At 31.4% G+C, this 26,270-nt stretch overlaps 1 protein-coding gene and 1 pseudogene across 2 annotated transcripts; both read right to left on the reverse strand.

Annotated features, from left to right (window-relative positions):
- Positions 1 to 607: 607 nt before the first annotated feature.
- On the reverse strand, positions 608 to 9,069 carry LOC148613206 (lewis-type alpha-(1,3)-fucosyltransferase-like; annotated as a pseudogene). The gene is made up of 2 exons (XR_015923289.1): positions 8,959 to 9,069; positions 608 to 4,941 (listed from the first exon to the last, which is right to left on the reverse strand). The product of XR_015923289.1 is annotated as a lewis-type alpha-(1,3)-fucosyltransferase-like (transcript).
- A 2,744-nt stretch (positions 9,070 to 11,813) lies between these two features.
- Positions 11,814 to 14,463, reverse strand: LOC148613207 (lewis-type alpha-(1,3)-fucosyltransferase-like). Its single transcript, XM_088586443.1, is given in 2 exon segments — positions 11,814 to 13,970; positions 13,973 to 14,463. Coding segments are annotated over 2 exon segments (669 nt in total). The 5' UTR covers positions 14,057 to 14,463; the 3' UTR covers positions 11,814 to 13,385.
- Between the last annotated feature and the right edge of the window lie 11,807 nt (positions 14,464 to 26,270).

Raw genomic sequence — 26,270 nt, forward strand, 5'->3', positions numbered from 1 at the left:
TACTACAATGTAAATAAAAATGCCCATCCTTTATGAACCGAACATTTCGATGAGTCATTACAAACAGGTCATTCCTACCGCCGGTCATTCATACAGGCGGTCATTCCTACAGCCGGTCATGCGAAATCGCAGTTTGTCATTACAAATCTAAAAATGAGGCATCAATACGGAATACGGGACCAGTTTGGACTACATCAAACAACGTACATTTCTTACGATAAGTGAAAACTTTTGGTAAGATTTCGAGAGTTGACAAATAATATGCTCACTTCAATTGGCACTGTAACGTTTGAGCTGGCAAACGACGAAGGTCCTCAATGGAGCAAAAATCAGACGAATATGCAAAAATGAATTGGAGGATATGATAGAAGTCCTTGATGACATTGTCCGCTACGAAAAAAAAGATGAGCAATCTTATTGATGTTGGTTAAAACATAACTGAAAATAAAAGAAAAAAATCTTTCGTGTTTAAAGTTTTCAACAATTTAAACGATGCATGACTTGGTATGAATAACAAGTACCATTCACAAATTTCTAACGCTGAAGCAAAATTAACAATGTCAAACATAAAAATAAAAACAAAAAATGCTAATCATAATAATAAAAATAGCTAACACCCAGTTCTTTTAATATCAAAATCATTATATTACAACATGTGAATAGAAATAACACGTTTGACTTGATAATGCTATGAAAACAAGATATACCGGAAACAACTGTTTGCTAGAAATCGGATACTGATTCAAATGTCAAATGAACCAAATGCAAACTTACAATTTCATGTTTGTATTTGTAATTATGCTTTAACCTAAATGACATACCGATTATGTGCAAAATCGTTTTTTTTAAAGCTTCCATATAGGTTCATTTGTGTTCAACGACTTGTTGCTTGTCTGCTTTCGATATTGCATATTGCTTTTTTCTTGTTCTGGTTACCGTATGTAAATACTTTTGTTTTTCAACATCTATCGTCTACAATGAGCATTGTAGAAAAAAGAATGCCAATCATACGCACAAAAGAGTTAATACAATTGAAATCGACTTATCATGTAAGAGAAATAATCTTTAGACCGGAGTTAAGCTTTAATCCCACTGAAAAACAAAACCTGATTGAATTCCAAAAACTTGGCAAAATGTCTGACATATGAATTAAAGTAATATTAACTCTTCCTTTCAATTAGTCACGTTCAATTTCTGAAGTTGTCATGTAGACGCCTCTTTCTAATGTTTTAAACCACATTGCTTTCACGTTACATTTACAATTGACATTTGAGAACAATATCAAACCATTAAGACTTCCTTAAGGTCTTAAATTGTCAAGTGGCATAAACAACATGATTTGTGTTCAAATGTTACTACATGTATTGACACGACAGATGTTATTAAAATCGGAACTTCAACTCTGTTTTTTTCGATTGAAATACATGGATCGTTATCGCTTCTGTGTCCAGTTTTTAAATTTATGACAATGTTTCTGTATATTTCATGTCCCTGAATTATCCCCTTGTTTTGATGCCTTGGTATATTGATATGCCGATATCATATTTGTGTAATTTAGTTGTACATGTAAGACCCGTCTATTGTACTAAAATGTCGGGGTAAATTATTGTATTTCCATTTGTATGAAGAACGGACGGTCTGTATTATAAGGAAATCAAATAATGTCCATTGAAGCAGTACACCCAGTATTTCTTGATGTTGGTTACTAACTGATTGATGCGTTGTTAAAGTTTTTTTCTGTCTAAGAATCAGACAATATGTAAATGAGATGTCGCATACGAAGAACAAACCTGAAAATATTTGATTGCATTATAGTGTACTTACGATTTCGAGTACACTATCCTGTTGATTGTATATTGAGAAAAAACCACAAGTTTGCATACATTGTAATGTTACTAATACATTCTTATCAGGCAACTTCCGGGCATTTATAACACGAACCTCCAGCTATGTAAGACAGTTCTTTACAACTCTTCGTAAATGTCATTCGAGATCTATTATACACGATATTGTGTATTTCGTTATTTTCCAACGTTACATGCCAGACGATGTGAACTTACTGTTGTCCGTAATGATGTTGAGCATGGAAGCGATGAAAGTTTGCAAACATTCTAGTGGTCTACATAAACCTTTTTTTTGTAAAAAAGGACATGTTTAATATTTATTCAGGTAATCATGGTCACCTTTCTGAAACCCTAATTTGTCGCCTCATGTCCTCCCAACCACTAAATTTTAGTTACCTTATATAAAGTCTGTATTTTGTGATTAACTTTATATCAAGGTAAACCATAAAACATAATGATGACATTCTATTGTTCTGAACTCCCCCTTTAACAACAACAAAAAACAATACCTGGCATATTCAAGAACAATCATGTCAAACCAACTCCGAAGCATTATAAGAGTTTATTAAATATTTGAATAATGATGTTATGGGAGCAGCTGCAGCCTGTCCTGTGCTGTGAGGGTTCCTTGTCGTTCATTGAAATGGGAGGCCTTGTGCTAACATGTTCCTCCCGTAGGGATTGTTCTCTCTTTGGCATATTCACCATGCCTATCATCGTTATATTGTAACCTAATGTTTATTCCTGGATACATGATGATTTTTTTCTAGTTAATCATTGTTAGCAACATAACTTGTGTTTCTACTGATTTGTTAACAATAGCACGTAGCCCATATTGATATTGTAGATTTAATCCTTTACTTTCCCGTTTCTTGCCAACGATAATTCCTGACAATTCGGGTAAGATGTTGAGGCGTGATTTTAAAACGAAATATCTATCACTTTCTAAGCCATTCCACATGTTCTTTTAACCTCCTCCTAACATCCCCCCCCATGGGATAAACTGCCTATTACAAACTTCCCGCATGTTGACATTTCTAGGATTTTTACAGGGTAAAAAAAAGAAGCGAATTTTTCTTGTTTGTAAATACACTTTTTGCCAACTTTAGATAATCGTATACTTCTATGTTGGTATTTAGACGTCTCTCTGTATTTGATTCTAATACTGCTACCTGTACAGCATGAAGGAGTTTGTTATTTTGATATAAGTAAATCTCTGTATTAAACAACAACTTGGTCAATGCCTGTATTAGGTCAATGGTGCTCCAGGGTATTTACTATTGGTCAGACTTCTTTGACCCAATTTATATCATTGAGTAATGCTCAAATTAAATGGGTACCATATAAGTCCAATCGCTAATACATTTCATTCTCTTTTTGTCCTTGGTTGAAGCTCTTGATGCTACCATGCTTTCGTTCTTAAGTTTGTATACTAGATTTGCCTTTGTACATGTTCATTTTTATTTCATGGTAAGATGTATTAATGACAATAAATCGGTTGCTATTTATAACCCTGTTTGTACTAAAAATTCCAGTTATTCTGTTTCTGTAGAAACACGTTAAAACAATGGTGCAATGTGATAGAGCATCTATAGAGTAGTCTTATTGAAGATTACATGTTTCTAACACGTAAGACTATTATATTCCTTGTTTTATAATCTAGGTCGACAGTCTTCTACGTCAGTTTTCAATTTTAGTACTTTCTGCTCATGTAGAAGATTGTATGTCCGAAAGTATGGCCTACCTTTTTTGTTTTTTAATACTTTTTGCTTGTGTTGTGTTTTTTTTTAAACAGTCCCCCTAATTCTTTAATTCTTTTAAATGCGACTATTGTTGACTTATTTATGATTTCTATCTACGTTAACTCAATCATTTCATAATTGTTTTTAATTTTTATTCCTCTTCGATATACCTCGGGATAGTACCTTGGAGAAGTAAATACACCAAATGTATAGAAAAGTGATATTTATGTAAGTACTGAAACACCTTTGTGGTGAAAATATTGCGCATTAATACATTAAATTGTAATTTGTTCAACTTCAGAAACCCCATAGATATTTTTTTCAAAGAACGGCTTCGACAATCCTTAGCCTCTCATAACATGTTGTATCTATCAAATATCATTTTTGTTTAGCAGTTTGCAAATGTAACATAAACCTGGATTTATCAATTGACTTTTGTGAGGGTTTATATACTTGTCTTTTTCTTGGAGATAAGAAATATATTTTTCTTCATCCCTTTCAAGATTCTTTAAGTGTTTTGCTAAATGAACAGCTGACTCAAAGTCAGGCGAATATATATAAGTGCCGTTCGGAAGGTAAAGTTTACTATTTGGAGCACCTCTGACCACTGGTATCATGTCAATATTATCTTTATACAGATCAAAAACCTTTTCTGTCATATAGTCATCACACAAAGCATTTTCAAATGCAAGATAAAACTTGTAAGTGCTTGAATACTGTTGTTTGCATTTTTCTTCACCTTTGCATTTAAGATTTCTTCCGCATGATCCAAAAATGTCGACTGAGATAACATTTGGCATTTCTTTGATATATTGTTCACGTTTTGGTTCAGTTAAACAATGGCTTACTATCCATAATACATCCTTTGTTTTTTTCCTAAAAGTTTCCGTGTTTTTTTAATTGGTAATTTTTCTCTTGTTACCATCGCACCATAAGGAGAAAATATGTTTGAACTGTTTCGATATGACATAGTCAGATCAAATTTGTTTTCCCATTTTTGACTTGACCATCCACGTTGGATGCTATTAGGTGTTTCGTATGTAACAAACACCCACGTTTGCGATGATGATACATTTGCAGGAGGATTTACAGGCATAACATTATGGTAGAACATAATCACATCACTCTTGGTTATTTGTAATGGATCGTCGGTTGTGTAACAATTACCATATTCACAGTTGCTGATTGGAAGAACCTTATTACTGTAATTAACAATTTCGCTATGTCGAAACCACGCAATAAGATATTGAGGTTTGTATGGTCATAAATAAATGATAAATCCATGTAAATGTTGAGTTACAACCAGGACTATAATGATACTCAAATTCCAAATTTCAGCACCGTTTTACTTGAAACTGAAAAATGAATAATTACAGTTAATAGCAAGCATAGCTTTTGTTTACATGCATCGGTTAAACAAAAGGTGAGAGTATAAAAGTACAAAAAGGTGTAAATCTAGATCTATATCGTCTTTATATTCTAAATTTCTTATGTGTTTTTTTAGTCGAAGAAAGCCTAAAAAAATTGTAATCGTATACTTAGCAGAAAGTAATGACTTCAAAATACTTACCCATATTTTGACTTCATAACTTATGAATATGAACGTAAAAATGAATTAAAGAAGTTTGAATATGAATATGGCATTCTCAACAAATGATAGGGTTTATGCACATGTCAACAAAAGAAATTCTGGATAAACACTGTGTCTTAGATTTCTGTTCTAATGATATACTTCTCTACGTGGGTAGTTTTGGCACCTATGAAATTCTTTACAATATCAGTACAACTACATTTCTAAGCTTCAACACAGAAGGACAAATCAGATACGTCAGAATGGTTAAACGTTGAATAATTGTGTAGTATTGAATTTGAAACACCACCTTCAATTGTCTTGTCTTATTCCTAGGAATTTTTTAACTCAATTTGAAATTCATTATTAAAATAGTTGACAATTATCGCGGTCTACTTTGATAAAAAAGTGTTTTACTGTATACTGAGTAAATTGAACACATGATAATCATTAATGGTAATAGCGTTTACATGACATACTGGGTAAAAATCGTATGTGGTTTAGATTTGTACAAAACCCACATAAAGATACGTACGTACTTCTGCCTTTGCTGACATGTGCCTTACCACAATCAAGAAAGGTTGGTTATCAATCTGTCTTCGTGTCGCAATTTTACTTTAAGTTTGTTTTTTGGAGTAGTACCATCGCTCCATTACGTATTATATATATATTTTTTTTTGTAATTGGAGTCTTTTAGAGCTTACTTAAAGGTGTGTTTACTGATTTGGAAGGCCTTTTGGTAATCTCGTAAAGTATTTTCCACAATATAAATAGAATATGCGCTATTTATTATGTTGCATTTACGTTTTTTTCTCAAAATGCGCATTTTTTATAACATCTAAATGATCCTACCTTGCTTGTTCTGAAACGAAAAAGGATATGTTAATGTAAGATAATATCCTAAACAAATTGTAAAAATTAAGGGAAGGGGTACCTTCGCGCGGTCCTAATACAGATTCAGATTTAGAAATAGAGTAAATAGGAATATTTTGGGTTTATTTTTGACTCTGGAATAAAAATAAAATTAGTTTTGGTTGGATCTCTGAAGGGCTTACTTGAAGGTGTGTTTAGACGTATTGAAGACCTTTCAGTTTGTAAGCATTTACGTAATAAGTATTATATCATGTTTATAAAGGTAATATGATAATGCAGTCGTGTTTATGTCTGTTCCTTTTTCTACTGTATGGATAATACAAGACAGAAATATTTGAACTGTAAGACGACGGGAAAAAAGATATTGATATTCGTGAAAAGTATGATATTAACTGGGACTTATTTTCTCTATGATTTTATAAAGCTTCAAGAGGTGAGTTATGTGTTGATAGACCAGTTGTTATGGCTAAAGATACGAAATTGAAAAGGATTTTACTCCATATTACCCTTGGTGTCACAGGTTAACCTTCTGTCAGAAATTGGGCTGTAAGTGCTTCTAAGGTCAAGGGTTAAATTTGAATTGATTACCATTATGAGGACTTTGTCCTCTATCACTTAATATTAAATTAGATATGTGCCTTCTTTGTCAATTAAATATTTGTTTTTAGTTCATCATTCAGTTTATAAACATTTAACATGAATACCTTTGTGAAAATGAACCAAAATATGTTAATTTTGCAAACTTTGTGGAAACATTTATTTATACTTGGTTCCCTTGATTACTCTTTCATTAAATGTTTCTTCGTGGGAAGGTTTGGCCACAGGCTTTGACAGCTGAATTTCTCAGCAATAAAAACCTATCGTATCAGGACTAGATGTGACAATCAGTTTTATTATCCTTTATGTCATATCGCTAAATTTTGAATATGACGGTAATATTCTGATCTATAATATTTCTCATTGGAAGATAGTCTTTTTGTCCATTACCCTCTCGTAAAAAGCTAAACTGCTTCCGGTAAATATTAGGTACCGGTTCAATCTTTGACAGGAATCAATATGCACACATTTCCTATCAATAATTGATATATCGAAAACATTGATAAATAAATGAAATCCAGCAGAAGTAATTGTTTAAGTATTCTACTATGAGTCTGTACCGATACATTTGGAATTGTATTGTCAAATTAAAACGTGACTGGGGTTAGAACGGAAATCAAAGTGTAAAAATGAGAACTAATATCATTGTTGTGGAATTTCCATCCACTGAATTTTTTACCTTTTTTTGTTTTTTGTTTTTTTGATTTTGTCTTTTGTTGTTGTTCTTAATGCTGCCTCGTAAGGGCATACAATAACAGAACGACAGTTGAATTAAATGACTATATACACGATAACTTAAAAAAAGAAACAAAAACAAAAGCAAAACCAAACAAAACAATAATAAAACAAACAAAACAAACTTATTGACATTTCTGATTGTGAGTTGGTAAAAAGGGGTTAACATTTATATTTTCCTTACGAATGCAAAGATTAAGGAAGAAAATAAAAAAAATAATATTGAAGAAAATAGAGATGATCACCAAGCACACAAAACTGACTGTTAGGGCTTAATTTGAACAAAAAAGTCAATTAACATACATTCAGTATAACAAAGTAAATAGCATACAGCGTAAGGGGTAGAGAGTTTGTTAACCTGAGAAAGAAATATTGTCATCCTTGGCTACGCTTCGAAGTGACAACGATTTTCTCGGGATATCAAGTTGCTCTACAACCCTTATTAGCATTAAGAAATAAGATATGATAGCGTGGGTTTCTTTCAAATTATATATTTCTCCAAAAATGAATGAATAGAAAGATTAAGTCGAATATTTTTTTAATTCTGAAAGATTTATATAATGCAACTTTCATTCAAATCTTTCTTGCTCGTTAACAATGAACGTATGTAATGTAATTAATGCACTATTTGTACACCATTTTTTTGTTTTAGAAATCCGACAGTAGTTCAACTCTAATTCTTTCACAAACACGGATTGTTTTTACCAGTCGTTTTGGTTCGCTTACTCGAAGTTAGTGGCAAGAAGCACCCCCACATAATCTATGCATCAGTTAATAATTTGTCACATCTTGCAAGTATGTCTATGGGCAATTGATAATTTCTATTCCACTTTATCTCGAAAATAACTTATGATAAACCGTAAGTATTGTAAAAACGTTAAACAGCCATAAGCCTTTGCGAGAATCCTTGTAAATTACCCATGAATATTTTTACAGCTTGTTGTAATTGTAGTTTCTTAGGCGTGTATGAATTGAGATACATGCGCGAAATCATCAGATATTTCTCAAGTTGACAAGGGTATGATGTAGTAAACAAAATAAAATAAAAAAATCATCTCTGTGTCATATATATATATATGGAGTTAAGCATATGAAAGTTTTATTTGGCGTTTTATATATACGATTCTTCAACTGTAACACTAATGTATTGAACGTGAAAGTCAAAACTGCGCAGACATCCCGTTTAGCTTTGTTAATCATTTTAAGTTATATATCAGAAGACATATAACAGAAAAACGACCACCCATATCAATATAAAAACTGTCTCAGCTAATTATTTTTTTTAGATTTGAAAATGCAAACATGCAATTATATATTTCATACCAATGATGGCGTTCATAGAGTCGAATACAATCCTCCTCCATCCATCCTCGCGCCCCCCCCCGTCCATGCGATGAATTCAAAAACAAGGAGAACATAAGATATCATGTTTTTTTTTAGCTCTTTTTTTAAAAATGATTTTGTTTGTCGCATTCCATATAACCGGAAACTAATGCTAACAACCCAAATCACCATTGTACCGGAAATAACACTTGTGTACCCCCTACAAAATTGTAAATTTGGGGTTAAATATGTTATTTAAATTATTCTAACCTACCATTACTTTGATATCTAATCTCAACTACACTGCACATGACAGTTTGACATTGTTAGATATGCATTACATGGGACTTTTGTGCGACATGTGATTATACATGGAAGTATTTAAATTCCACCTGCATGGAGTGAACTTTACATTCGGTGCGTTACAGGTGATGTGACATCGGGTATAAGGTGATACATATCATTCATGGAACATTTGTGAATACAGTTTTAATTTTTAATAGCCTTGAGGACAATCGGAAATTTAGTGATTGGGGAAAAAAACGGGTTTTTTTTTTACAAAAGAAGTACAAGCCAATGTTAAAGCCAGGCAGAATGTTATTAGCCTTTTTTTTTTAAAAAATTGTATTATTGTTGTATTAATAATTAAAAAAAATTGTTCATTCAAAATAACAAAAGGTAAATAACTCGTAGATATAATACTAAAACTTGGTTTCTCCATAATGACATAGGAATGAAAAATCTTGTTATTGTCGTTTAATGATAAAAACATATTCGGCAATGTCAATATATTAACGCAATTAATTTTCACTTGAAAAAAGAAGTTCTGTCAACAACGTAAACATATAAAACCTCCCGCTTTAGATTCACTTTAACTACCTTAATCCTTTATCTCTAATTGTAATGTCATGACCTTCATTATAATTATGAGTGTGTATCAACAAATGTGCATGGAAATCTATCAAGCAATCAACACAGCGTTACGCTAACAAAGTTTCAAACTTCGAAATTCAAAATATGTAAGTTGTATTACCCCCTTAATAGGCATAGAAGAATAATTATTTGCACATCTATATCCTATATCTATCATTCCTGTAAATGTCAACGGTTAATAATGTATTTAGTTCACGAGATTAAACATGTACAAGTAAAACACGATTAAGTTCTAGAGGAAGTTGTGTTGACAAAATATTTGGAAGGAAAAACGAACATATGGAAAGGACGACTAAATTGCCATTATCATTGATTCTTATTCAGTTCACAATTTTCATTCATTTTCGAAAATACAAAAATGTCCTTTATTCACAGTTTAACCAATATCATAACTGCACGAACTTTTTTGTGTGATAGAGGAAATACTTTTGTTTCTACACGGTATCATTAGATATTAGCGGTCAAAGGGCCGTAACTCTAAATGTTAATTTATTCGGAACCAGTTTTTCCGTTCATATTCCATGCATGGTTATTTTGAATGATCAAAAAATTCATAAAATGCTATAAACAATTTAATTTCAAATTTAATTTAATTGTTATAAACATGAAATGACGAAAGGAAAACAAATAACCATTTTTTATACTGATATTTTTCGTTCTGCTCGGTAAGAATCATTAAATATTTTTTTCTGCTGCAGTACCTAAAGTACACTTTTAAAACTTATTGAAATTGTTTTTGGATATTTCAAAGCTTATTTCAACTTATGGCATCCCTTTTTATTTCCAAACTGTTTCTTAGATGCATTTTGATATGTTTAGCTTAAAAAAATCATTTTTTTTCCCGATATGTATTTTTATCTAATGTTAAGATTTGTTAAGTTAACAAACAACACACTTGGTATCTAATAACAGAGGATTCGTATCTTGTTGACACAATTTATGAACTATTTGCATAGAAACAGTACAATTCACCGGCGATTTTCCTTTTATTTAATTTTATTCCATTGAAAGGGTGTACAAATAAACAATCTAATGGCCTGATTAAGAATTTATAAGTTCTTAAAATGTTTCATCATGATAATTTAACTTGACTGTCTTCAAACTTTATTTTAGTTACATATGTACCATACTATTATATAAGACATGTGTATGCATTTCCACGACAAAAAAAATCACAAGAATGTTTAGAATTTACGGTTTCATTGAAGTATTTGTTCGTCAATTAATCTGACGCCATATATTAAACTATAAATTAAGATGCTTTTCCCATCTCCCCATTCCCCATTTTTCATTGTCCCCATTCCCATTACCCATTGATAATTCTCCATTCTCCATAGAAAAATTCCCATTCCGGCACAATCCCAATTGTGTATTTCTTATCAAATATTTACATTACTAAATGAAATTTTGTGTTTCTAAATTCTTCAACATTTAAGCTGTTATGTTAAATTAAATTTAATGTTTTTCTTCATATAAAATAAATATTTTAGAACTAATTTCCCAATCCACTCCATTCAAATCCCCCATCCCCCCATTCCACATACCCCATTCCTCATTCCCCATTTACCATAGAATATGAAGCTTTCCCATACAAGTACTGTTCGATTTATTGTTTCGTAATACTCCATCAACAATACACAGTAGAATATGCCTTGTTATACAACTATAGGAATGAAGTGTTCATATTACAAGTAAGAATATAAACGACAAAACAAATCCGAGTTAATACTTAGATCGCTAGACAATTCGTCATTATTTTAAAGCTCCTTTTTAAGCATTTCCGTACGTACCGGTGCACCTGGTCCATGCTTCCAGTTTTTTGTTTAGTCCAAGTACTCATTTGTTTTTGTTCTGTGGTATCTTTGCCTGTTTTACCAGTCTGGTCTTTATCTTTGGATTTCTGCTCAAATTCTTATTCACTTGATTACTCTTTGGTCCATAATTTTGAAGTTAACCCCCTCAGAATCCGGATAAGTAAGTATTCATTTGTATGAAAGAACATCTTGCGTAATGGCAAAAAGGTTATCAAAACTCTAAATAAATTGTATGTGTTAAATAGGGTTTATATCAAAAGATAAACAAACATACCTTTTTTTTCTTTGCTTTTAAACGTTTTTATCGAACATACGTTAATGACCTTAACTCAAATGACCTGTTAGTGTATGTTTTACAAAATAAGAAAGAAAACTGATTAACTGGTGTTGATTGATAAGAGTTTATTAAATATTTGAATAATGATGTTATGGGACCAGCTGCAGCCTGTCCTGTGCTGCGAGGTTTCCTTGTCATTCATTGAAATGGGAGGCCTTGTGCTAACATTTTCCTCTGGTAGGGATTGCTGTCTTTTTGTCATATTCACCATACCTATTATCGTTATATTGTAACCTCATTTTTATTCCTAGATACATGATGACATTTTTCTAATTAATTAATAATTGTTAGCAACACAACTTGTGTTTCTGTTGATTGGTTAACAATAGCATGTAGACCTATTTGATATTGTAGATATAATCATTTACTATCCCGTTTCTCGCTAAAGAACGATAATCCATGACAATTCTGGTAAGATGTTGAGGCATGATTTTAAAACGAAATATCTCTCACTTTCTTAGCCATTCCGTATGTTCTTTTTACCTCCTCCTATCCCCCCTATGAGATAAACTGCCTATGACAAACTTCCCGCATATTGACATTTCTAGGATTTTTACAGATGAAAAAAAGAAGCGCATTTTTCTTGTTTGTAGATACACTTTTTGCCAACTTTAGATAACCGTATACTTCTATGTTGGTATTTAGACGTCTCTGTATTTGATTCTAATACTGCTACCTGCACAGCACGAAGGAGTTTGTTATTTTGATATAAGTAGTATCTCTGTATAAAACAACAACTTGGTCAATGCCTGCATTAGGTCAATGGTGCTCCAGGGTATTTACTATTGGTCAGACTTCTTTGACCCAATTTATATCATTGAGTAATGCTCAAATTAAATGGGTACCATATAAGTCCAATCGCTAATACATTTCATTCTCTTTTTGTCCTTGGTTGAAGCTCTTGATGCTACCATGCTTTCGTTCTTAAGTTTGTATACTAGATTTGCCTTTGTACATGTCCATTTTTATTTCATGGTAAGATGTATTAATGACAATAAATCGGTTGCTATTTATAACCCTGTTTGTACCAAAAATTCCAGTTATTCTGTTTCTGTGGAAACACGTTAAAACAATGGTGCGATTTGATAGAGCATCTATAGAGTAGTCTTATTGAAGATTACATGTTTCTAACACGTAAGACTATTATATTCCTTCTTTTATAATCTATGTCGACAGTCTTCTACGTCAGTTTTCAATTTTAGTACTTTCTGCTCATGTAGAAGATTGTATGTCCGAAAGTATGGCCTACCTTTTTTGTTTTTTAATACTTTTTGCTTGTGTTGTGTTTTTTTTTAATCAGTCTCCCTAATTCTTTAATTCTTTTAAATGCGACTATTGTTGACTTATTTATGATTCCTATCTACGTTAACTGAATCACTTCATAATTTTTTTCATTTTTATTCCTCTTCGATATACCTCGGGATAGTACCTTGGGGAAGTAAATACACCAAATGTATAGAAAATTGATATTTATGTAAGTACTGAAACACCTTTGTGGTGAAAATATTGCGCATTAATACATTAAAACGTAACGTGTTCAACTTCAGAAACCCCATAGATATTTTTTTCAAAGAACGGCTTCGATAATCCCTAGCCTCTCATAACATGTTGTGTCTATCAAACATCATTCGGAGAATAACACTTATTTTCCGAAAGCCACGACGATATGTATAGTTTTTTGTTGGATAAAAATTCATTTTTGTTTAGCAGTTTGCAAATGTAACATAAACCTGGATTTATAAATTGACTTTTGTGAGGGTTTATATACTTGTCTTTTTCTTGGAGATAAGAAATATATTTTTCTTCATCCCTGCCAAGATTCTTTAAGTGTTTCGCTAAATGAACAGCTGACTCAAAGTCAGGCGAATATATATAAGTGCCGTTCGGAAGGTAAAATTTACTATTTGGAGCACCTCTGACCACTGGTATCATGTCAACATTATCTTTATACAGATCAAAAGCCTTTTCTGTCATATAGTCATCACACAAAGCATTTTCAAATGCAAGATAAAACTTGTAAGTGCTTGAAAACTGTCGTTTGCATTTTTCTTCACCTTTACATTTAAGATTTCTTCCGCATGATCCAAAAATGTCGACTGAGATAACATTTTGCATTCCTTTGACATATTGTTCACGTTTTGATTCAGTAAAACAATGGCTTACTATCCATAATACATTCTTTGTTTTTTTTTCCTTAAAGTTTCCGAGTAGTTTTTTATTGGTAATTTTTCTCTTGTTACCATCGCACCATAAGGAGAAAATATGTTTGAACTGTTTCGATATGACATAGTCAGATCAAATTTGTTTTCCCATTTTTGACTTAATCATCCACGTTGGATGCTATTAGGTGCTTCGTATGCAACAAACACCCACTTTTGAGAAGATGATACATTTGCAGGAGGATTTACAGGCATAACATTATGGTAGAACATAATCACATCACTCTTGATTATTTGTAATGGATCGTCGGTTGTGTAACAGTTACCATATTCACAGTTGCTGATTGGTAGAACCTTATTACTGTAATTAACAATTTCGCTATGTCGAAACCACGCAATAAGATATTGAGGTTTGTATAGTCTTAAATAATTGAAAAATCCATGTAAATATTGAGTTACAACCAGAACTATAATGATACTCAAAATTCCAAATTTCAGCACCGTTTTACTTGAAACTGAAAAATGAATAATAACAGTTAATAGCAAGCATAGTTTTGTTTACATGCATCGATTAAACAAAAGATGAGATTATAAAAGTACAAACAGTGTAAATCTAGATCTATATCCTCTTTATATTCTAAATTTCCTAAGTGGTTTTTTAGTCGAAAAAAGCCTAGATGTCTATTTAAAAAAATCGTAATCGTATACTTAGCCGAAAGTAATGACTTCAAAATACTTATCCATATTTTGACTTCATAACTTATGAATATGAACATAAACATGAATTGAAAGAAGTTTGAACATGAAAAGATATACTATTGGCATTCTCAACAAATGATAGGGTTTATGCACATGTCAACAAAAGAAATTCTGGATGAACACTGTGTCTTTAATCTCTTTTCTAATGATATACTTTCCTACGTGGGTAGTTTTGGCACCTATGAAATTCTTTACAATATCAGTACAACTACATTTCTAAGCTTCAACACAGAAGGACAGATCAGATACGTCAGAATAGATACAAAAACGTTACCAAACACTATCATGATACAAGAAAGTACACTCTGAACAATGAAAACACCATTATAAACTATAATTTCATATCAAACTGAAAATAAAAATGCATCACAAACAAGGAAAAAACAGACTTATGAACTCCTACACAAATAATCTTAAAAACATATACAAACGCTCAAAATTACTAATAATTACTTTGTTAACGTGAAGTATCAATGTGATTGAAAATATCAATGATAAAATCAAATTAAAGATAACATCGGGAAAGAATCTAAGGCAACCATCACTTTTATTCTGATGTAGAAAATTTTCCAAAACAGAATAATGCTATAATTGCTCATACGTCGTTTTTATGAATGAACTGAAATGGTTCCTCGATTCTATTCGTATTTTCGTAATCCACAATATGCATATTTTACAACAACATGTACTGTAGGTTTATCTGAATTGAACTTTTTCGACTTTTCACAACCTACACAACTCAAATGGAAAAAGAATAAAGAAACAAAAAAAAATGAAAACAAAACAACACACACAGAATGCAGGACAAAAAAAAAAACAAAAAACACAAGGCTAAATAAAAAAGACAGTAAAAATAAACGTGTCATTGACGTTGAATTCTTTGGGTCGATGGCCCCTATACGAATCGCAGTTATATGTGTAGTTGTATGTTATACATGTAACTTCACAATACTTATGTCCATAACAGTATTGCAATGAAAACATAAATTTACAGTTTTATTTTAAGATATTCCATTGGAACTAATTATTTTTAGGAAAAAAACTCAAAATTTGATGAAAAAAAAAAAACCAATGATTTAATGACAAAGTAAATGATTTAATGAAAAACTCATTGATTTGGGTACAAATACAATGATTTGGGTAATACCCCAGTTTGACGTTTTTAATGTTACAATATATCTGAAACAAATCAAATAATTCTGATAATTTTACATGTACACACTGTATCAGTCCACGTAATATTTGCGGCCAACAATGTAGTTCTTGAATAATTGTGTAGTATTGTCTTGTCTTATTCCTAGGAATTTTTTAACTCCATTTGAAGTTCGCTATTAAAACAGTTGACAATTATGGCGGTCTACTTTGATAAAAAAAAATGTTTTACTGTATACTGAGTAAATTGAACACATGATAATCACTAATGGTAATAGCCGTTTACATGACATACTGGGTAAAAATCGTATGTGGTTTAGATTTGTACAAAACCCACACAAAGATACGTACGTAATTCTGCCTTTGCTGACATGTGCCTTACCACAATCAAGAAAGGTTGGTTATCAATCTGTCTTCGTGTCGCAATTTTACTTTAAGTCTGTTTTTTGGAGAAATACCATCGCTCCATTACGTATTACATATATATTTTTTTTGTAATTGGAGTCTTTTAGAGCTTACTTAAAGGTGCGTTTACTCATTTGGAAGGCCTTTTGGTAATCTCGTAAAGTATTTTCCACAATATAAATAGAATATGCGCTATTTATTATGTTGCATTTACGTGTTCTTTTTTCTCAAAATGCGCATTTTTTATAACATCTAAATGATCCTACCTTGCTTGTTCTGAAACGAAAAAGGATATGTTAATGTAAGATAATATCCTAAACAAATTGTAAAAATTAAGGGAAGGAGTACGTACGCGCGGTCCTAATACAGATTCAGATTTAGAAATAGAGTAGATAGGAATATTTTGGGTTTATTTTCGACTCTTGAATAAAAGTAAAATTAGTTTTGGTTGGACCTTTTTAAGGGCTTACTTGAAGGTGTGTTTAGACGTATTGAAGACCTTTCAGTTTGTAAGCATTTACGTAATAAGTATCATATCATGTTTATAAAGGTAATATGATAGTGCAGTCGTGTTCATGTCTGTTCCTTTTTCTACTGTATGGATAATATAAGACAGAAATATTTGAACTGCAAGACGACGGGAAAAAAGATATTGATATTCGTGAATAGTATGATATTAACTGGGACTTATTTTCTCTATGATTTTATAAAGCTTCAAGAGGTGAGTTATGTGTTGATAGACCAGTTTTTATGGCTAAAGATACGAAGTTGAAAAGGATTTTACTCCATATTACCCTTGGTGTCACAGGTTAACCTTCTGTCAGAAATTGGGCTGTAAGTGCTTCTAAGGTCAAGGGTTAAATTTGAATTGATTACCATTATGAGGACTTTGTCCTCCATCACTTAATATTAAATTAGATATGTGCCTTCTTTGTCAATTAAATATTTGTTTTTAGTTCATCATTCAGTTTATAAACATTTAACATGAATACCTTTGTGAAAATGAACCAAAATATGTTAATTTTGCAAACTTTGTGGAAACATTTATTTATACTTGGTTCCCTTGATTACTCTTTCATTAAATGTTTCTTCGTGGGAAGGTTTGGCCACAGGCTTTGACAGCTGAATTTCTCAGCAATAAAAACCTATCGTATCAGGACTAGATGTGACAATCAGTTTTATTATCCTTTATGTCATATCGCTAAATTTTGAATATGACGGTAATATTCTGATCTATAATATTTCTCATTGGAAGATAGTCTTTTTGTCCATTACCCTCTCGTAAAAAGCTAAACTGCTTCCGGTAAATATTAGGTACCGGTTCAATCTTTGACAGGAATCAATATGCACACATTTCCTATCAATAATTGATATATCGAAAACATTGATAAATAAATGAAATCCAGCAGAAGTAATTGTTTAAGTATTCTACTATGAGTCTGTACCGATACATTTGGAATTGTATTGTTAAATTAAAAGGTGACTGAGGTTAGAACGGAAATCAAAGTGTAAAAATGAGAACTAATATCATTGTTGTGGAATTTCCATCCACTGAATTTTTTACCTTCTTTTGTTTTTTGTTTTTTTGATTTTGTTTTTTGTTGTTGTTCTTAATGCTGCCTCGGAAGGGCATACAATAACAGAACGACAGTTGAATTAAATGACTATATACACGATAACTTACAAAAGAAACAAAAACAAAAGCAAAACAAAACAAAACAATAATAAAACAAACAAAACAAACTGATTGACATTTCTGTTTGTGAGTGGGTAAAAAGGGGTTCACATTTATATTTTCCTTACGAATGCAAAGATTAAGGAAGAAAATAAAAAAAATTATATTGAAGAAAATAGAGATGATCACCAAGCACACAAAACTGACTGTTAGGGCTTAATTTGAAAAAAAAAATCAATTAACATACATTCAGTATAACAAAGTAAATAGCATACAGCGTAAGGGGTAGAGAGTTTGTTAACCTGAGAAAGAAATATTGTCATCCTTGGCTACGCTTCGAAGTGACAACGATTTTCTCGGGATATCAAGTTGCTCTACAACCCTTATCAGCATTAATAAATAAGATATGATAGCGTGGGTTTCTTTCAAATTATATATTTCTCCAAAAATGAATGAATAGAAAGATTAAGTCGAATATTTTTTTAATTCTGAAAGATTTATATAATGCTACTTTCATTCAAATCTTTCTTGCTCGTTAACAATGAACGTATGTAATGTAATTAATGCACTATTTGTACACCATTTTTTTGTTTTAGAAATCCGACAGTAGTTCAACTCTAATTCTTTCACAAACACGGATTGTTTTTACCAGTCGTTTTGGTTCGCTTACTCGAAGTTAGTGGCAAGAAGCACCCCCACATAATCTATGCATCAGTTAATAATTTGTCACATCTTGCAAGTATGTCTATGGGCAATTGATAATTTCTATTCCACTTTATCTCGAAAATAACTTATGATAAACCGTAAGTATTGTAAAAACGTTAAACAGCCATAAGCCTTTGCGAGAATCCTTGTAAATTACCCATGAATATTTTTACAGCTTGTTGTAATTGTAGTTTCTTAGGCGTGTATGAATTGAGATACATGCGCGAAATCATCAGATATTGGAGAAGGGTATGATGTAGTAAACAAAATAAAACAAAAAATCATCTCTGTGTCATATATATATATATATGGAGTTAAGCATATGAAAGTTTTATTTGGCGTTTTATATATACGATTCTTCAACTGTAACACTAATGTATTGAACGTGAAAGTCAAAACTGCGCAGACATCCCGTTTAGCTTTGTTAATCATTTTAAGTTATATATCAGAAGACATATAACAGAAAAACGACCACCCATATCAATATAAAAACTGTCTCAGCTAATTAGTTTTTTTAGATTTGAAAATGCAAACATGCAATTATATATTTCATACCAATGATGGCGTTCATAGAGTCGAATACAATCCTCCTCCATCCATCCTCGCCCCCCCTCCATGCGATGAATTCAAAAACAAGGAGAACATAACATATCATGTTTATTTTTAGCTCTTTTTTAAAAATGATTTTGTTTGTCGCATTCCATATAACCGGAAACTAATGCTAACAACCCAAATCACCATTGTACCGGAAATAACACTTGTGTACCCCCTACAAAATTGTAAATTTGGGGTTAAATATGTTATTTAAATTATTCTAACTTACCATTACTTTGATATCTAATCTCAATTACACTGCACATGACAGTTTGACATTGTTAGATATGCATTACATGGGACTTTTGTGCGACATGTGATTATACATGGAAGTATTTAAATTCCACCTGTATGGAGTGAACTTTACATTAGGTGCGTTACAGGTGATGTGACATCGGGTATAAGGTGATACATATCATTCATGGAACATTTGTGAATACAGTTTTAATTTTTAATAGCCTTGAGGACAATCGGAAATTTAGTGATTGGGAAAAAAAACGGGTTTTTTTTTTTACAAAAGAAGTACAAGCCAATGTTAAAGCCAGGCAGAGTGTTATTAGCCTTTTTTTTAAAAAATGTATTATTGTTGTAATAATAATTAAAAAAAAATTGTTCATTCAAAATAACAAAAGGTAAATAACTCGTAGATATAATACTAAAACTTGGTTTCTCCATAATGACATAGGAATGAAAAATCTTGTTATTGTCGTTTAATGATAAAAACATATTCGGACAATGTCAATATATTAACGCAATTAATTTTCACTTGAAAAAAGAAGTTCTGTCAACAAGGTAAACATATAAAACCTCCCGCTTTAGATTCACTTTAACTACCTTAATCCTTTATCTCTAATTGTAATGTCATGACCTTCATTATAATTATGAGTGTGTATCAACAAATGTGCATGGAAATCTATCAAACAATCAACACAGCGTTACGCTTACAAAGTTTCAAACTTCGAAATTCAAAATATGTAAGTTGTATTACCCCCTTAATAGGCATAGAAGAATAATTATTTGCACATCTATATCCTATATCTATCATGCCTGTAAATGTCAACGGTTAATAATGTATTTAGTTCACGAGATTAAACATGTACAAGTAAAACACGATTAAGTTTTAGAGGAAGTTGTTTTGACGAAATATTTGGAAGGAAAAACTAACATATGGAAAGGACGACTAAATTGCCAGATAAATTATCATTGATTCTTATTCAGTTCACAATTTTCATTCATTTTCGAAAATACAAAAATGTCCTTTATTCACAGTTTAACCAATATCATAACTGCACGAACTTTTTTTTGTGTGATATTGGAAATACTTTTGTTTTTACACGGTATCATTAGATATTAGCGGTCAAAGGGCCGTAACTCTAAATGTTAATTTATTCGGAACCAGTTTTTCTGTCCATATTCCATGCATGGTTATTTTGAATGATCAACAAATTCATAAAATGCTATAAACAATTCAATTTCAAATTTAATTTAATTGTTATAAATATGAAAGGACGAATGGAAAACAAATAACCATTTTTTATACTGATATTTTTCGTTCTGCTCGGTAAGAATCACTAAATATTTTTTTTTGCTGCAGTACCTAAAGTACACTTTTAAAACTTATTGAAACTTAACAAAGTGGACAAAATGGCCATGTTAAATTGGAATTATTTTTGGATATTTCAAAGCTTATTTCAACTTATGGCATCCCTTTTTATTTCCAAACTGTTTCTTAGATGCATTTTGATATGTTAAGCTTAAAAAAAGCATTTTTTCCCCGATATGTATTTTTATCTAATGTTAAGATTTGTTAAGTTAACAAACAACACACTTGGTATCTAATAACAGAGGATTCGTATCTTGTTGACACAATGTATAAACTATTTACATAGAAACAGTACAATTCACCGGCGATTTTCCTTTTATTTAATTTTATTCCATTGAAAGGGTGTACAAATAAACAATCTAATGGCCTGATTAAGAATTTATAAGTTCTTAAAATGTTTCATCATTTGTTTAAGCATTTCCGTACCTACCGGTGCACCTGGTCCATGCTTCCAGTTTAACTTGTGTTTCTGTTGATTGGTTAACAGTAGCAGGTAGACCAATTTGATATTGTAGATATAATCTTTTACTATCCCGTTTCTCGCTAAAGAACGATAATCCCTGACAATTCTGGTAAGATGTTGAGGCATGATTTTAAAACGAAATATCTCTCACTTTCTTAGCCATTCCGTATGTTCTTTTTACCTCCTCCTATCCCCCCTATGAGATAAACTGCCTATGACAAACTTCCCGCATATTGACATTTCTAGGATTTTTACAGATGAAAAAAAGAAGCGCATTTTTCTAGTTTGTAAATACACTTTTTGCCAACTTTAGATAACCGTATACTTCTATGTTGGTATTTAGACGTCTCTCTGTATTTGATTCTAATACTGCTACCTGTACAGCACGAAGGAGTTTGTTATTTTGATATAAGTAGTATATCTGTATAAAACAACAATTTGGTCAACGCCTGTATTAGGTCGATGGTGCTCCAGGGTATTTACTATTGGTCAGACGTCTTTGACCCAATTTATATCATTGAGTAATGCTCAAATTAAATGTGTACCATTAAAGTCAAAACCGCTAATACATTTCATTCTCTTTTTGTCCTTGGTTGAAACTCATGATTCTACCATGCTTTCGTTCTTAAGTTTGTATACTAGATTTGCCTTTGTACATGTTCATTTTTATTTCATGGTAAGATATATTAATGACAATAAATCGGTTGCCATTTATAACTCTGTTTGTACCAAAAATTCCAGTTATTCTGTTTCTGTAGAAACACGTTAAAACAATGGTGCGATGTGATATAGCGTCTATAGAGTAGTCTTATTGAAGATTACATGTTTCTAACACGTAAGACTATTATATTCCTTGTTTTATAATCTAGGTCGACAGTCTTCTACGTCAGTTTTCAATTTTAGTGCTTTCTGCTCATGTAGAAGATTGTATGTCCGAAAATATGGGCCTACCTTTTTGTTTTTAATACTTTTTGCTTGTGTTGTGTTTGTTTTAAACAGTCCCCCTAATTCTTTTAAATGCGACTATTGTTGACTTATTTATGATTCCTATCTACGTTAACTGAATCACTTCACATTTTTTTTTCATTTTTATTCCTCTTCGATATACCTCGGGATAGTACTTTGGAGAAGTAAATACACGAAATGTATAGAAAATTGATATTGATGTAAGTACTGAAACACCTTTGTGGTGAAAATATTGCGCATTAATACATTAAATTGTAATTTGTTCAACTTCAGAAACCCCATAGATATTTTTTTCAAAGAACGGCTTCGACAATCCTTAGCCTCTCATAACATGTTGTATCTATCAAATATCATTTTTGTTTAGCAGTTTGCAAATGTAACATAAACCTGGATTTATCAATTGACTTTTGTGAGGGTTTATATACTTGTCTTTTTCTTGGAGATAAGAAATATATTTTTCTTCATCCCTTTCAAGATTCTTTAAGTGTTTTGCTAAATGAACAGCTGACTCAAAGTCAGGCGAATATATATAAGTGCCGTTCGGAAGGTAAAGTTTACTATTTGGAGCACCTCTGACCACTTGTATCATGTCAATATTATCTTTATACAGATCAAAAACCTTTTCTGTCATATAGTCATCACACAAAGCATTTTCAAATGCAAGATAAAACTTGTAAGTGCTTGAATACTGTTGTTTGCATTTTTCTTCACCTTTGCATTTAAGAGTTCTTCCGCATGATCCAAAAATGTCGACTGAGATAACATTTGGCATTTCTTTGATATATTGTTCACGTTTTGGTTCATTTAAACAATGGCTTACTATCCATAATGCATCCTTTGTTTTTTTCCTAAAAGTTTCCGAGTAATTTTGTATTGGTAATTTTTCTCTTGTTACCATCGCACCATAAGGAGAAAATATGTTTGAACTGTTTCGATATGACATAGTCAGATCAAATTTGTTTTCCCATTTTTGACTTAACCATCCACGTTGGATGCTATTAGGTGTTTCGTATGTAACAAACACCCACGTTTGAGATGATGATACATTTGCAGGAGGATTTACAGGCATAACATTATGGTAGAACATAATCACATCACTCTTGGTTATTTGTAATGGATCGTCGATTGTGTAACAATTACCATATTCACAGTTGCTGATTGGTAGAACCTTATTACTGTAATTAACAATTTCGCTATGTCGAAACCACGCAATAAGATATTGAGGTTTGTATGGTCATAAATAAATGATAAATCCATGTAAATGTTGAGTTACAACCAGGACTATAATGATACTCAAATTCCAAATTTCAGCACCGTTTTACTTGAAACTGAAAAATGAATAATTACAGTTAATAGCAAGCATAGCTTTTGTTTACATGCATCGGTTAAACAAAAGGTGAGAGTATAAAAGTACAAAAAGGTGTAAATCTATATCGTCTTTATATTCTAAATTTCCTATGTGTTTTTTTAGTCGAAGAAAGCCTAAAAAAATTGTAATCGTATACTTAGCCGAAAGTAATGACTTCAAAACACTTATCCATATTTTGACTTCATAACTTATGAATATGAACGTAAAAATAAATTAAAGAAGTTTGAATATGAATATGGCATTCTCAACAAATGATAGGGTTTATGCACATGTCAACAAAAGAAATTCTGGATAAACACTGTGTCTTAGATTTCTGTTCTAATGATATACTTCTCTACGTGGGTAGTTTTGGCACCTATGAAATTCTTTACAATATCAGTACAGCTACATTTCTAAGCTTCAACACAGAAGGACAAATCAGATACATCAGAATGGATAAACGTTGAATAATTGTGTAGTATTGAATTTGAAACACCACCTTCAATTGTCTTGTCTTATTCCTAGGAATTTTTTAACTCAATTTGAAATTCATTATTAAAATAGTTGACAATTATCGCGGTCTACTTTGATAAAAAAATGTTTTACTGTATACTGAGTAAATTGAACACATGATAATCATTAATGGTAATAGCGTTTACATGACATACTGGGTAAAAGTCGTATGTGGTTTAGATTTGTACAAAACCCACATAAAGATACGTACGTACTTCTGCCTTTGCTGACATGTGCCTTACCACAATTAAGAAAGGTTGGTTATCAATCTGTCTTCGTGTCGCAATTTTACTTTAAGTTTGTTTTTTGGAGAAGTACCATCGCTCCATTACGTATTATATATATATATATATTTTTGTAATTGGAGTCTTTTAGAGCTTACTTAAAGGTGTGTTTACTGATTTGGAAGGCCTTTTGGTAATCTCGTAAAGTATTTTCCACAATATAAATAGAATATGCGCTATTTATTATGTTGCATTTACGTTTTTTTTCTCAAAATGCGCATTTTTTATAACATCTAAATGATCCTACCTTGCTTGTTCTGAAACGAAAAAGGATATGTTAATGTAAGATAATATCCTAAACAAATTGTTAAAATTAAGGGAAGGGGTACCTTCGCGCGGTCCTAATACAGATTCAGATTTAGAAATAGAGTAAATAGGAATATTTTGGGTTTATTTTTGACTCTGGAATAAAAATAAAATTAGTTTTGGTTGGATCTCTGAAGGGCTTACTTGAAGGTGTGATTAGACGTATTGAAGACCTTTCAGTTTGTAAGCATTTACGTAATAAGTATTATATCATGTTTATAAAGGTAATATGATAATGCAGTCGTGTTTATGTCTGTTCCTTTTTCTACTGTATGGATAATACAAGACAGAAATATTTGAACTGTAAGACGACGGGAAAAAAGATATTGATATTCGTGAAAAGTATGATATCAACTGGGACTTATTTTCTCCATGATTTTATAAAGCTTCAAGAGGTGAATTATGTGTTGATAGACCAGTTGTTATGGCTAAAGATACGAAATTGAAAAGGATTTTACTCCATATTACCCTTGGTGTCACAGGTTAACCTTCTGTCAGAAATTGGGCTGTAAGTGCTTCTAAGGTCAAGGGTTAAATTTGAATTGATTACCATTATGAGGACTTTGTCCTCTATCACTTAATATTAAATTAGATATGTGCCTTCTTTGTCAATTAAATATTTGTTTCAAGTTCATCGTTAAGTTTATAAACATTTAACATGAATACCTTTGTGAAAATGAACCAAAATATGTTAATTTTGCAAACTTTGGGGAAACATTTGTTTATACTTGGTTCCCTTGATTACTCTTTCATTAAATGTTTCTTAGTGGGAAGGTTTGGCCACAGGCTTTGACAGCTGATTTTTTTCAGCAATAAAAACCTATCGTATCAGGACTAGATGTGACAATCAGTTTTATTATCCTTTATGTCATATCGCTAAATTTTGAATATGACGGTAATATTCTGATCTATAATATTTCTCATAGGAAGATAGTCTTTTTGTCCATTACCCTCTCGTAAAAAGCTAAACTACTTCCGGTAAATATTAGGTACCGGTTCAATATTTGACAGGAATCAATATGCATACATTTCCTATCAATAATTGATATATCGAAAACATTGATAAATAAATGAAATCCAGCAGAAGTATTTGTTTAAGTATTCTACTATGAATATGTACCGATATATTTCGAATTGTATTGTCAAATTAAAACGTGACGGGGATTAGAACAGGAAATCAAATTGTTAAAATGAGAACTAATATCATTGTTGTGGAATTTCCATCCACTGAATTTTTTACCTTTTTCTGTTTTTTATTATTTGATTTTGTTTTTGTTTTTTGTTGTTGTTCTTTATGTGCCACGTAAGGGCATACAATTACAGAACGACAGTTGAATTAAATGACTATATACACGATAACTTAAAAAAGAAACAAAAAAAAACAAAAGCAAAACCAAACAAAACAATAATAAAACAAACAAAACAAACGTATTGACATTTCTGTTTGTGAGTGGGTAAAAAGGGGTTCACATTTATATTTTCCTTACGAATGCAAAGACTAAGGAAGAAAATAAAAAAAATATTATTGAAGAAAATAGAGATGATCACCAAGCACACAAAACTGACTGTT

This window comes from Perna viridis, chromosome 6 (assembly GCF_037379345.1).
Source record: "Perna viridis isolate PV_CMFRI_1.1 ecotype Kerala chromosome 6, ASM3737934v1, whole genome shotgun sequence".
NCBI classification, from domain to species: Eukaryota; Metazoa; Mollusca; class Bivalvia; order Mytilida; family Mytilidae; genus Perna; species Perna viridis.